Source organism: Bombus fervidus, chromosome 6 (assembly GCF_041682495.2).
Source record: "Bombus fervidus isolate BK054 chromosome 6, iyBomFerv1, whole genome shotgun sequence".
NCBI classification, from domain to species: domain Eukaryota; kingdom Metazoa; phylum Arthropoda; class Insecta; order Hymenoptera; family Apidae; genus Bombus; species Bombus fervidus.
In genome coordinates this window covers 13,260,252-13,274,171 of record NC_091522.1, presented here as the reverse complement: position 1 = coordinate 13,274,171, position 13,920 = coordinate 13,260,252, and the positions used below count along the sequence as shown (strand labels likewise).

The 13,920-nt window shown below is 49.0% G+C and overlaps 1 protein-coding gene across 2 annotated transcripts in view; it reads left to right on the top strand.

Annotated features, from left to right (window-relative positions):
- Window positions 1-220: 220 nt before the first annotated feature.
- LOC139988166 (homeobox protein aristaless) overlaps window positions 221-13,920 on the top strand; it is a 62,693-nt gene continuing 48,993 nt past the window's right edge. The window contains exon 1 of one of the 2 annotated variants that reach the window (XM_072005255.1): window positions 221-1,756. In XM_072005255.1, coding sequence (XP_071861356.1) covers window positions 1,612-1,756 — 145 coding nt within the window. In that variant the 5' untranslated portion in view covers window positions 221-1,611. The remainder of the gene's footprint in view (window positions 1,757-13,920) is intronic. The other variant, XM_072005253.1, reaches the window with a different exon arrangement.

Below are 13,920 nucleotides of genomic sequence, written 5' to 3'. Positions count from 1 at the left end.
GAACCCAAGACAAGAGAAAGACGATCTCTGGTGCGACTCGTAGGTCGTTCGAGGTGGTAAACGACGTGGGTGGATCACGGTAGGCGGAGCTGAAAGCTCGAGAAAACTCCATTTTGTTCGAGAAGGGCGGTCTCGGTGTTCCACCTTCCCCTCTACCAGGTGGTACCACCTTGGGACACGATCGACCTCCTCGAGGTGGAGGGAACTCGAACGCGAACATTGCCGAACAGGAGTTCGCGATACGCGTGTGCTCGGTGCTGGCCGGTTCTGCTTTCTCGTGTTCGCTCGTCGCGTGGCTGCGTAGAACCGAGCGCCCGACATTCTCACCTGTTCCCCTCCATTAACTGTCACCTGTCAACTTTGATTCCTTCAACGACCGGACGAACGACCATCGATCGTCCTTGAGACAAGAGATTCGTGGAACTGGTGATCGTCGATCGTAACTTATCGCGGTAGCACGCGACTTCTATCCTGAAATCGAACGTTCGAACGCGAACAAGTGACGTTTCGTTGGATCGTTCGTCGACGCTCGTGCGTACGCTTTCTCGGCGAGTTTAATCGCGAGATCGAGGCCGACTCGAGAAACCGTAGAGGGATCGAATCGGCGGGCAGGGGACGGTGTGTAGTGATCGAGCGTAAAAGACAAGGAACGATCAATGATCGAGCTGTTAATTCGATCAGTTTATGGAAGCAGAGTGGTTGCGGTAAACTCGCCGCCGACGAAGACTGCGAGCGAACGATAAACACGATCGAGAAAAAGGTCGAGGCATCGGCAACAGCTCGATAGACTCGGCTACCGTTGACAATTCCAGGTAAAGCGAACGTCGTGAACGTTGGTATACAAACATAGTGCAGAAGACAACATAGCCGTATCGTATTCGAGAACGCCGATCGTTTTAGTTTGCAATGATACGCGCGATACTTAACGATCGAATCGATTACGAGCGAGCATCTCCGATATTCTGTTCTCCATGGCAAGGTTATTCGTACTGTTAGAGCGCATCGAATCGATCTAATCGCCGCCAACCATCCTATCGTCTTTGGAATCGAGTGCACCAGGTTCGCGGAAATTAAGATGGAGACCTACACGTTGGAAAAGTCGCGAAACCCAGCTGGATGGAATTGATAGATACCTTGAAAAGAGACGCTGAATCGCATCGCGTCAGGTGGTCGCGCAATCGAGGGATAAACATCAAATTACCGGCTTGTTGCCGATCCATCGGATAAGGATTTGGTATTTCATTGAAAAAGATAAGAAGAGCAAGCGGTCCGATCCGTATCGCTCGACAACGAGATCGAGTATCGCGAACAAAAATTGTGGCCGTATTCGCAAGCGAAACGTATCGTACGTTTCGATCGACGAGTCTTCGATTAGGGGAAACGAATCGTTAAATTTCCGCGACGTTCGTATTGAATTCACGAACGATAACAGATCGAATCATCGATTATACGGCACGAATCGTACGAGATAGCAGTTGCTTGCTGTATACCATGCGAATCGACGAAAGGACGATACGATATTCGTGTGTACTGTGAGAGGACGTGTAAACGTGCCTCCTTTTTTCCCTCGATTAACGTTCGACAAGTGAATCGTCCGTATCGAGAACAACGATGGATCTCAGCACGACCCCGAGAAGAATACCCGAGGGTGTATCCGAGCTTCAGAAAACCCGGGTCGCCAAGAGCGTATTCAGCATCCGGAGTTTGGTGGACGTCGGGGAAACGGAACTTACCGACGATATGGAAAAGACGCAAAGTGAGTTTCGCCATGCAACGATATCAATTTCTTCTTTCTATACTGTTTATACAAAAAAGATAGCTTTATCACCGGTTGGTACTCCACGGTCGAGCGAAAGTTTATTCGCGTACGGAACGGAATCGCGTAAACACGTTTGGCGATAACGTGGCTCGTTGCAAAGAACCGGCGGATTCCGTAAGCTCGTGTCGTCTCCACGCTCGCAGACAATTCCATTGAAATCGCGTAGACGTGTAGAGTGTCAGAATTCCAGGGTTTCGTAGCCGGATCGGTGCTGGCCATGACCATTTTCCCTCGCGACGCGACGATCGGAAAGAGATCGGGACGATCGAGGAGACGAACGTTCTAGGAACCGCGAGCCATTCGACATTCCACGACCGAGAAATGCTCGTTGAAGCGAACTTTTTGCAGGCGAGCGCCTTTTGTGCTTACTGCTTGGCCGGGAACAACCAGTCCTTGTACAGCACTCGAGTCAATTAAGGCTCACTTATACTCGGTAAATTGCGATAAGACGACGATTAAGTTGAAATTAGTTGCCTGCCCCTCCCCGTGGCCATCGGCAAAAAGTGTATCAATGTCGTTATTGCCGACACGTATCGAAGGTAAATTAATACTCGTTTCCGACCGCTCCAATTAAACGTTACACGAAACGAGGTGGCTTTCTTTGGTCGGAACGACGGATTGCAGCGATCGCGCGTCTTCGTCCCGACCAGCGTTCGGTAGTCGGAGATTTCGATGACGTTACGCCGCTGTTCATCCGCACCCTTGGGACCGGCGATCTCTCTCGAACGAGACGGATATCCGTCAAATGGAAAATCGTCGGCGACTGGATTTTGAAATGGCGCGGAAGCGCGTTTGGCGCGACTCCGCCAGTCCGAGTTTCTAGCTGGTCGATATGCAAAATAGCCGGCGACCGCGATAACTCGCGTTACTCGACTTTTCTCCCTCGGAAAATAAATAGCAAATTACCATTTAACCGTTGGCGATAAACCGAAACGAGCTCGCGCGATAACGGAATCTCATTCTGCGGGTATACCGTATCGCTCTGTTATCGGGTAATTAACAAGATAGCGCGCCGATTAACAAATTACGAACGTCGAGTCTTCCAAAGAGACAATGTTGCGTATTAAACCCTCCGAGAACACGTTCTCCAACCAACGATCGCCTGTCCTTGTCAAACAGCGATCGCTAATATGAATATCAAAATTTTAATATTTAGAAGATAGAACTTATGCGTCAAAATAGCCTCGATGCCATTAGCTATTCGAATGAGTCATTCGAATATTCGTAAAACACGGTGTAGCTTAGCAGGTAACAATTCCACTAACAAGCTTCTATAGTTAATCGTTGAACGATTAACAGCCGGTTGAGCACAAATATGGCGTAACGCGATCGTTTTTCTACTTCAATGTTTTCCAAACGTTTCGAAAATACCGTCTGCACCAATTAATTGACCGCCATGCGCTCTTTCATCGTTGGCCGGAAATGGTGGCCGAATCGTGGGTTAAGACTCGCCAATAAGACTCGACGAACGAGAGGGTAGTTCGCGGTCGATTGGTTTCGTGGCAGAAGGGTGGTCGTTCACCGAGGGTTCTCCTCGTTCGAATTCGACCACCCTCGAGAAAGAAATGGCGATGATTCGCGAGGATGGGTCCTGGCGTAGACCAAAGGTACGAGATCGTTGCGATTTCGCAGCGATGGCATCGCGTTTCCGCATATTCGTATCTTCGATGGCGAAATGATACTTCTTTCTCGATTAGGCGTATTGCTTACCATCGTTAATATAGTTTTATCGAATCGTACGATCGCTGCAAGCTCGCGACGACGCCTCGTCGAGCTTAGATGTCGTGATAATACGGATAGGAAGCGAATAGTTCCGACGACGACGAAAACGACGACGAAAACGGCGACGGCATCGGCGACCGGTAACAACGAGCGAGCTGATTGCGAAAAATAAGGATACCCTTCTCTCAATAATGCGCGCCAGGAAAGCCATAAATAACCAGTGCCGGAGTTTTACGCGTGCGTACACGATAGAGCGCGCGGAACCCGGTGATTGGTCGGCTCGGTAGAGCCGCTAATTGTGTTTTATTAGCGTTCTCTTTCCCCTCGCCGCCGAACATCCACGATGCTCGCTAACTAACCTCCGCCCATGTACTAACTATAAACGACATTGTTATTAAGAGTCCTTACGCTGTATCAAAGGCCCACACAGTCGCTCGCGTGCGTATAAAACGCGTGGACACACGGCTGCTACTTCTCCGTTGCCTCGTTAGGGGCTGTTAAGGAGCTACGGCCTCCGAGAATCGCTGCTTTCGTCGTCCACGCCCGACCGTTTGACGCACGAAACCTTGGCAATCGGTTTCCCAGTCTCGTGAGACTATTTTCTTTTTATCGCGAGCGAGCGAGAGAGAGAGAGAGGAGGGGGGGGGCGAGAGAGAAAAAGAAAAGGGATAATTTTCTATGGTTTTCTATGGTCTTGGACGAGGTAACTTCGAATTCGAAAGAGAAGACCAGCTTACCGATTTCGTTCTCGTCTTTTCGAGAGACTAGCGAGGGGGTTCGATGTTCTGAAAGAGGAGAAGAAAAAAAAAAGATGGAGAAGGAGGAGGATGAGGAGGAGAAGGAGCGTAAAAGGGGCGAGGGCAAGTCTTATTACGGCGAGCAGAGTCGGGCATGCCGGTGCAATCAAATAAATTAGCCGGAATTACGCGACTCGCGAACCGATGCTAGTGTAGGCGCGCACCACTCGTCCTCGCCACCAATTAGCAGAGCTTTATCCCGCTCGAAGCCTCGAGCATATTTCACCCGGGCCAGTTACGTATCGTTTTCCAAGAAATTCGTCGCGTCTCTCCAAACCACCGTCGCTTCCCTCGAGCTTCGCGATTCGCGCGTTGCACCCTGTTTCACCCGATCTTCGTCCCGCTCCATCTCTCGCATCGTCTTCCAACTTCTTCTTCGGTTGCCGTCCACTGTGCAAATGCTGACCGAAAACGGTGTTAAAATTTTCTCGATCTCACGAAGCGATCGACGGCTACTCAAGTGGAAGAAACGCTGGAAAATATCGTACCGTTGTACGTTTCTCTGGAGCGGCGAGACGACGTCATTTATCCATCGGCGCGGAGACGATCGGAGCGGATGCTGCGCTCACGAAGGGGTTAATCGAACAAGTTCGACCGCGCGCGAACACGAACGCGGAGTCCATCCATTCTCCGAGCGCAGCCCATTAAAGCGCATTACTCGGCTAATACTCGATTGCAAAATAGAACGAGCGGAAAGAAGAGGAAGACGAAGGGAAGGATCGAAGTGGGAGGGAGACGAGCAAGCCTATCTATCGCGGAGCATCGATCTTTGCGCGGCTCGCTTCAAGAGCTCGCGAAAGCGTTCCGCCCGTGCAGTAAGACCGGTGTAATCGGGTAACGAGCCACGATCCTCGTGGGAGTGAGGATGTGGCAACGGCAGTGTTTTCTAGGTTCGGGCCTAATAACGGCAACAATATCGAACGAACGGCAACGCGTCGCGAACCGAAACGGTTACCGCGTATTGTTGCGTGACGCGTTATTAGCCGATTGGCTCATTAATCGCTCCGTCGGCCCGAGACAGCCGAACCACCCTGTTCCCCCGCCCTTTCCATCCATTTCGATACCGAGTAATTGCTAATCGCTAATTGCGAGCTCAAACACTCCATCCAATTAACCCTCCTACTACGGGATTAGACTCGACTCTCGACGCCCCGATGTTTCACTACGCGTCCACCGTTCTCTCTCTTTCTATCCCTTCTGCTTCGTTTCACCCTGCGTTTCACCCTGCGTTTCACCCCTCCTGCTTTAACCCAGACCCGTCGATCGTAAATTACCAAGTTTTCCAGCGTGACGAGTCCATTAGGGAATTCTCCAGGTCTACATCGCGGTTCCTCTCGGCCCGCTTTTCTCTCCGAACGAAGGGTGGGGACGAGTCGATTTCGAAAGTATAGTTCTCCTCGTTTTTAATAGCGATCACCTGTTAACTCGTCGAACTCGGGGCTAATCGTTACCGAAATACCGGCGTCATGTGCCGTGCGGTAAACGAGGGTGCGATTTCCGAGCCTCCCTGCCTCCGTTAACGAACGTTATCCTTCTCTGCAGTTTCGTTCGACGAATCTTCCTCTCTGGAAGGAACGTAAGCGTAAACAGCCCCATATGCGCGCTGGCCCTGCTCGTCGACCGGCAGAAACGAGAAAAAAAAAAAGAAATTGGAGGCAAGAGACGGGGAAAAGGTTTACGTACCCCTTTCGATCAATTAGGGCTAATAAATGGCGTCCACGGTGGGGTCGTTGATGACGATGGAAGAAGGGAACGGAGGAAGGAGGGAAATATTATTCGAACGGGCCGTCAGGTCTGTGGGTTTATGCTATTAAAAATGTAAATATCTGCCGGCGGCTCGTTATCGGATGTAAATATGGCGGCAGGCCGAAACAGCAGATGGGAGGGGTGAATATCCAGCTCCTTTGTTTCGTTATTTATTGGAATGTGGGCCATGGCTGCGAGAAACCCACGCTTATGCGCTCCACCGTGCTCGAGCAACCGTACTCCTCTTTTGCCTTCGACCCTGCCTTCCCGAACGTTTCAATCTATTCGAGGTGGTAGGGTATCGGTATCTTGTGTCCACGAGGACCGCGTGTCCGCAGGCCACCGCCAATTAAAATCCGAATAATCATGCGAATCGGCTGAATTCTATTTAATCTTTGCCATTGGCCCATTAGCTCGATGCATACTATGGTAATTCGATTCTGCTTTAGCCCGCGTATTGCAAACTCGATACGACCGATACACGTCCCGTACAGATCCCGTCGATCGAAACGATGTCTCGCGTTCTTCGCTGGAATTTCGTCAATCGATCAGAAGGGAACGACGTCGCCGCTTTCCCTCTCTGTTTCGAACGTTTTCGGCCGTCGAGTTTTGATATATGACTCGATAAAACGGGACCCAAGGCGAGCCCCCGGTTAAATATCAAACGGAAAGCGTTCACCTCGTTAACTTGTTCCTCGCTCGCAGAGAACGCGTCGACGCTCGAGGAACAAAAAGATCCGAGTTGGACGAAGATAGGAAAAGCAGATCGACATCGTGGTGCGAGGAGACACTCGCTAAACAAGCGACGTCTGTTTGGAAGTTTCATTAACCTTTGCAGTCGGTGTTAATGCAACGTCATTGAAAATCATAGATTGATGTTTTTGTCGGAGTAAAAAAAGGAAAAAAAGGAGAAAATGTACGATGAACGAGCGAGACTAAAAGAATTTGCATGATTGGAAAAAAATCAGTAGCTTATCGTACAGGTATAAATACTTCGACTTCTTCCAATTTAATAAATTCCTATCTATCATCTCGACGAAAGAAAAAACAGCAACAGGAAAGAATATTATGCGTGTCCTGAATCTTTCAATTATCAACGGATAGGAGTTTAATCACGTTTGAATACTCGATACGTTTTTTGCTCCCTATGCGCGTAATGTGGCTCGCTGCCATGCGATCAAATAATAAATTACGATGTCCGCCTTAATGAAATACGACGGTAAGGCGACAAGGGGTTAACCACGACGATCGAACTCGTACCTCCGTTGCAAGCGAGTATCGCACAGTGGAGTTAGAGTAACGCAAGGCTGGCGCAACGAAGGTATACCGCGAGAAGTAGGTACGTCAATGTTGTTATCAGATCTCGCCGTAGGACGAGATTGTTTAGATTATCGGCAGGTGCGTGCCTTAATGACCGGTAAAATTATACCCGTAATTACGGACGTCCTAAAAATACGCGCAAGACTTTCGAGATCCCTTGTAAAGATAGGGCGAAAAGCGACGTTTCCGAAATGCGACGTTACTTCGCGACGATATTAAGGGCTGTCGATTACGTGTGACGCGTTGAATAAACGGATAAAGTGAAGTCGCTGCTTTACGACAGTTGTAAGAAGCAACTTTTTACTGAGGGTAGCTGCTCGACGCCTGGCTCTATGGAGCGCGGATTTTAGATCTCGCGGTGGAATTCTCGTTAATATTCCAGAGTCAATTAAAGAACACGGAAAGCGCGTGTCGATCGATTTTCTGGGGGCAGTTTTTTGTCGCCATGCTGGACACGCTTCGGCAGACCGGAGAGATTGTGCTTCTTTTTCCGCGTTCGCGAGTCGAGAATTGGACGGACTCGTGGCGCGTCTGATCGCTTCTTTCCTTCGATTCAATCTCCTCTCATCCGGTTGGACGGGCACTGTTTGCATTTTTTCGACAGCCTCTACGACTAAATTTTTCTCTGGAGCCCCGAGGAAAAAAGTTTTTTAATGGTCGTGCTTGACGGGACACACCGGAACGTATTCTCTCTTCTCTTTCTCTATCTCTCTCTCTCTCCCTGTGTCTCTCTTCGTCTCAACACCAACAAAGACAACAACGACGACTTCTTCGACTCGGCGACCCATTAGACTCGCTTTACCGCGTAGATAAATTGAACTAAAGAAATATCCTAATTTATGGTCTTAAGAACGTAAGTGGTCGTTACCGCGATCTCGATAAGTTCGCTACAACGTTGCTGACATATGTTGTCCGAGTGGTCGGTTAATTCGTCTGGTATCTGATTGCGCATGAAACGAAACGCTCGACTTTATCCTGCTGTCGCGATCGCCACGAACGAGTCTCGTCGATCTGCTTCCCAATCTCGAGATGAGCTAATAGAGACGAGTCGATCTCGAAAGAGCGACGGCTTTCTTATTTTGTATCGCGTTACGAGCCAAATTCGATTTGTCCTTTAATCGTACACAATAGAGGCGCGATATAGCACGGCCGTAACACGGCACGGCGCGCAGGTGTTGCCCGGACGAAAGCCAGCGTAGCAAAACGCGCCGTTTTATCGGATCTCCGTTCTCCTGTTCGCCGCGTTGCCAATCTCCCTTCTCGTACCTGCCACTAACAGTTCTTTGTCGTCGTTCGTCACCGTGCTCGTCATTAGTTCCGCGCCACGAACGAACCATCGTCCGTCGCCCGTCGCCCGCCGTCATTCCACGATCAGCTCTCATTCTTCGTTCCCGTTCTTCACGGAGAACGAACAAGAGGCTACGAGTTTCGCTTTGCTTCGAGTTGCCTTGTCTCGACTAGGCAGCGAGTCGACCGACAGTTCGCTCCAGAATCGAATTATCTCCAACTATCGTTCGGTGACGGTAGAACCGCGTGACGTTTTCGCTTCCTGATCGGTCGCCTCTTCTCGGCGCAAGATTTATCGAATCGCCGGTGAACCGAGATGAGCCTCGTACCAGCGATCGTTTTGAGTGATTCGAGGAGCGAATGACGATTCCGAGAATCCATTAGGAAACACGGGTTTAACACGATCGTCGATTTGGAAGCGCACCGGTCGAGACCGGACGAGCATGCCAGAAATACCGGCCGTTCGTCGGTGGCAGGACAAGCATTCCTGGTGACGGTGGCCAGCGAGCAAAGTGTTTTCCGTAAATTCGGTTAAGATAGCAGGCCCACCATGAAGTCGTCCCGCTATTCCGGCCCGATAACGTCTCGTCTTGGCCCTTGCAACGGGCTCGTTCGAATATACGCGACACCGCGAACATTTTACTTGCATCGATCCACGCTTGAGATCCCCGTAGATCGTCTCGATTAGGCGCTAGGTAATTGCAATTATGCCACGTCTATGAAAATTTAAAAAGAGTCTATTCGGAATTCGCGTGCATCTTCCGCTTCTTCGTTTTATCTGGCTTAATTAGTTCGCAGGGTAAGAAGGCGACGATGCTGGGCGCATTAAAGGCGCCACGGCTGGCGACAAGACGAGGATGCACGCGCGTTCACGAGCGATTTGCTTCGAATTTTTGTACTCGCGACGAGTCGTGGAGCGAGTGGCCGCGATCACCTGCGGACCCGCATTAAGCGTTCGAGGGTCACGTGGCGTGGCAAAGCCATTAGATGCCACGGTCCTGATCGGTTAAGAGTAGCCACTCGTTCCTCCTTTCTTCTCTTTTTTTTTTTTTTTTCTACCGAGGTATTCCGCTATCTGCCGGACGGGTGCACGCACCAGCAATGAAGAGGCACTTACGATTAGACCTCTCGAAAGTCCACTACGCCATGGTCCACTAAAAGTTGGCGTTGCTCGTAAATCGACCCGAACGCGAGCATTTGCTCGGGGAATTTTTCTGTCGGCCCGTCTAGACGCTTCACCGACAGCGACGAGATAAACAGCTCGTCTTCGCAACGACCGGATTCCCTATCATCGAATTCACTCGAGCCAGCGTCTCCTCACTCACTTTGCTCGGAACTTTTCACGAAATTCGTTTCTTCGGTTACGATCGCGAAGAAGGAGATCGAAGATACGAACGAGATACTGAATAGCAGGATCGGAGCGACCCGATTCGACAGTTTACATCGGCGTTCGACTATGTTGGTTGTTACAAAACAAACAAGGGTCGTTTACCTGCGAATTGGTCGCGAGGCCATTACGGCACTCTCTTGCTCGAAGACGGAAGGTTTGATTTATATTCATTTTAGCGGACAATCGCACTTGTCGAGAATCATGGATCACCTTGGTTGTTTGGCCCGTATATTAAGATTCCTAATGACGATATCGTGGAAGCCGGTTAATACGGTCGTGGTCCCTGGCACGCCGCTTAATGGATTCTCAGAACTTACTTGTTAGCTCGCATGATTAATTTCGCATCGATGGACCGCCAAGAAATCGAGAAACAATCCTTACTCCTCGTACGTCGTACGAGTGTTTCCGGGTCGTTCTCCAAATAATATCGGTCACTTGTGTCAATATCGATCCGAGATAAAGTTTCAAATCTCGTCGAGAATTCCGATAACTGCGCAGCTCGAGAGACTAGGGACGATAATTTCTTCTAAAAGAGACCTTGCGATCGTAATCTCAACGACGACACGATGGTAAAGCGATCTCGCTCGGGTGTACGTGCGAACGAAGCGAACCGAAAGAGGGTAAGAGTGGAAACGAAGGTGTGGTTAGTCAAGGAGAGAAAGACGAAACGAGAGCCAGACGTGGCGGAAGGGTAGGCACGGGTATCGCGTGCGGGATAATCAACGTCGGGCAACATTAATTATCGTTATCACAATCCTCGGTCTGAAGCGTCGACGAACGAGAGAACGCAAACCGAGCGTGTGCACGAGGCTAGAGGCCGCGTGAGTTACGCAGTCGCGAGTCCCGAGCCAGGTTCAAAGGGACCGGCTACCCTTCTTCGCGTGGCTAATCCACACGGTCTCGCGAACCTTTGCCCTGCTTCACCGAGCTAGAGGCAAGTTTCGTACGTTCAAGTAGACATTGTACTTGGATAATCTGAAAGAAAGGTTGTTCACAGATTCCCTCTATTCTCTATAGTTCTATTTTCAGTCAAGATCCTTTCCTTCCTCTGCTTCTTTTCATTGGCAATAATTAGCGCTGGTCTTTCGCTTTCCTTCGTTATTTCGCTTTGCTGTTCGATCGACGAGTGTTCGTCTTTCGTTTATCTTTTCGGCTGCTGCGACAACGTAGGTGCCTTGCGTGGTCGCGGTCCCAGTTCCACGATAACGACTAGACACGTAAAACGAACCGAGTAAAATATTAAACGATCGTAGGAATTTTTTATGATTTTTTTTTTATGAAGCGCGTAAAGTAATATAAAATAATACGCGAAGCATCGTTCCGCGCCCGGTATGCTTTTACGAGTCTATTTGTTGAATATTTTCTCGTGACTCCTGACAGGACGCAGGGATGGATAGCAATGTATAGGATAATTAAAAACTAAGTATCAATAGGTACGTCGGACGTAGGGAGAATTAAAGATTCGTCGTGTTGATTAGCCTCGTCCCTAAGAGAGAAATCCATTCGTCCGATAAAATTCCTAATTATCGTGTAATCCCTACAAGGTGATATACCCGCTTAATAAAGAAGAGATATATATTTTTGAATTCATTTTTAAGGTTTCGCGTGTTCCGTGAGAGTATCACGGAACGCGTGTAAACGAGATAACTAAAATTCTGTTCTGCCGCTACGCACCGACTTGCACGGTTTGTTCGCGTGCAATGTGTTGTTTAGATGAGAGATTTCTGTGAGAATCGGGTCGCGTTGCGTAGCCATTGAAAGATAGCCGGGCAAAAAACGTCGCGTGGATATCCGCGGGACGATCGAGTCCGGATAATTGGCCGCGAGTCGAGATCCTTGCCTTTAACATCGATAAATCAGTTTGGCCACGCGGCGAGCTAAAAATGAGAAGTTTATTCGCGAACGATGGCTTTTTGCCCGGCACGTTGCTACGTGACGATCGTTCGTTTCGACTTTAACGAACGATACGCTGACCGAAGCATCGAGAATTCGGCCGGACGATCAATTACGAGCAATTACGCCGGCCAGCGATCGGCCATCGAATAGATATTCCAGAATTCCTGCGTTACGAGTTCGCATACCGTTCGACTCGATCCGACCTGGCTGGATCTCTACTTTTTCTCGATCATTGGCACGATAATTGTCGCCATTGCTCCGTTGAGACTCGTCGGGCGAATTTTCTCGTATTCGGGTCAGACTTCGTGTCGCTAGTTGTTGCCGCGCGAAAAACATGTACGATTTAAAGAAGAGAAAAGCAAAAAGAAAAGCGAAAAAGCCAGAGAAAAAGAGGAGAGAAAGATGGGCGTGTCGAGGGGAAGAACGGTAAATCAATATGAAATTATCGAGTCCATTTGGATGTTTAAGTGGTCTCCGAGAAGAGAATAACTGGATTCAGGGTCCTTCGAGCGACCTTATCGCGAAGGAGAGAATGAGTCGTGAACGGTGAACGACAACGAATAGGATAAGAGGTCGTTACGGATGGACGAAGAGAAACTTCTTCGTACGAAAATCGCTATCGATCGTAAGCGACTCACGAAGGTAAACGGCCTAATCAGCGGCGTTTCGATCTGATTGCCACAGACAGCGGAAATAATTATAATAATCGGAAAATAATATTTTCTATCGAATTCTACGAGATTCGTTATCGATGAGGTGCGTTAGGAGTTGTAGTCGTCCGCAGTTGTCGTAGTATCGTTAAAAGCAAACTGCAGGTTCGATTACACGTGTTTCTTCGAAGCCATAGATAAAAGTAAAAGGCCATGAAATACTCGGCGTTTCGATTAACGAAAGGCGTAGATAAAATGTGGTAGCTCGGCGAATGGGCGGAGCGGCCGAGAGGGGCGCGTATATAAACGCGTGTAAATCGATGAATGCTCGGGCAAATCAAAGTGTCGCATAATTACGCCGATATACACGCCGGCTAATAATTACAAAACGCGCGACCAAGAAAGAACGACGCGCAATTAGGAAGTATTACAAGTTTTACGAGTGCATATATAATTCAGATATTGCACGGTGAAACGAGCCGTTCAACCGTCGTCTCTTTCGCTCGTTTTTTAACCACGCGAATCCTCTACCCATCGGATCTGGATTTTTATTAGTCGCAGCTGCGTTTTCCGAATCGTCGCGTAAATACTAATGTGTTTACGATCCGGACTCGTGAGTACTCCTCTTTTTTTCAGTTAAGTTTATTACGTGCCCTGTCTGCCATCGCTTCACCGGATAATATAAACCGAACGTTTTCGTATCTATTTTCCCCGAATAAACGAGTTAATTAAACTCCTCGAATATCGAGATTGCCCGCGAAACGTATAAAAACGAGCGACGACAGTGCCTAAAATCGATGAAAAATGAATCGATCGTATATCGTGACTCGTATACCGTGCACGTCTCGCACAACTAAATGCTCGACGACTCAATTACCGTTTCCCCTTCCTTCGGAATGAAAAAAGTAGCCGCGAAAATGCAGACCGCGGCCGATCGTGAGACCGTCAAACCAACCGTACATGACGAAACGCAAGGTAGACTCGATAAACCGTGCCAAACCGTGGCAAATCTATTACGGTTGCGTGTCCCTACCGATATAATCCATTGGCGAGCGTGCCTCCACGAACATCGATAATCCTACTACCATTCTACTAACTGCCTACCCAACCGTCGTTATCGACGCGAGATCTCTCGCTTTTGTCGTTTGTCTCGATCGATTCGTCAAATCCGACGTTTTTCCTTAATTTGCCGCTTCGATAACGCGAAGAATCGCCACACGATCGTTGTATCGTGTCTCGCCTACTTACCGCGATTCTTCGTTATTGCCTTTGATTACCTACTTAAGCTCGATT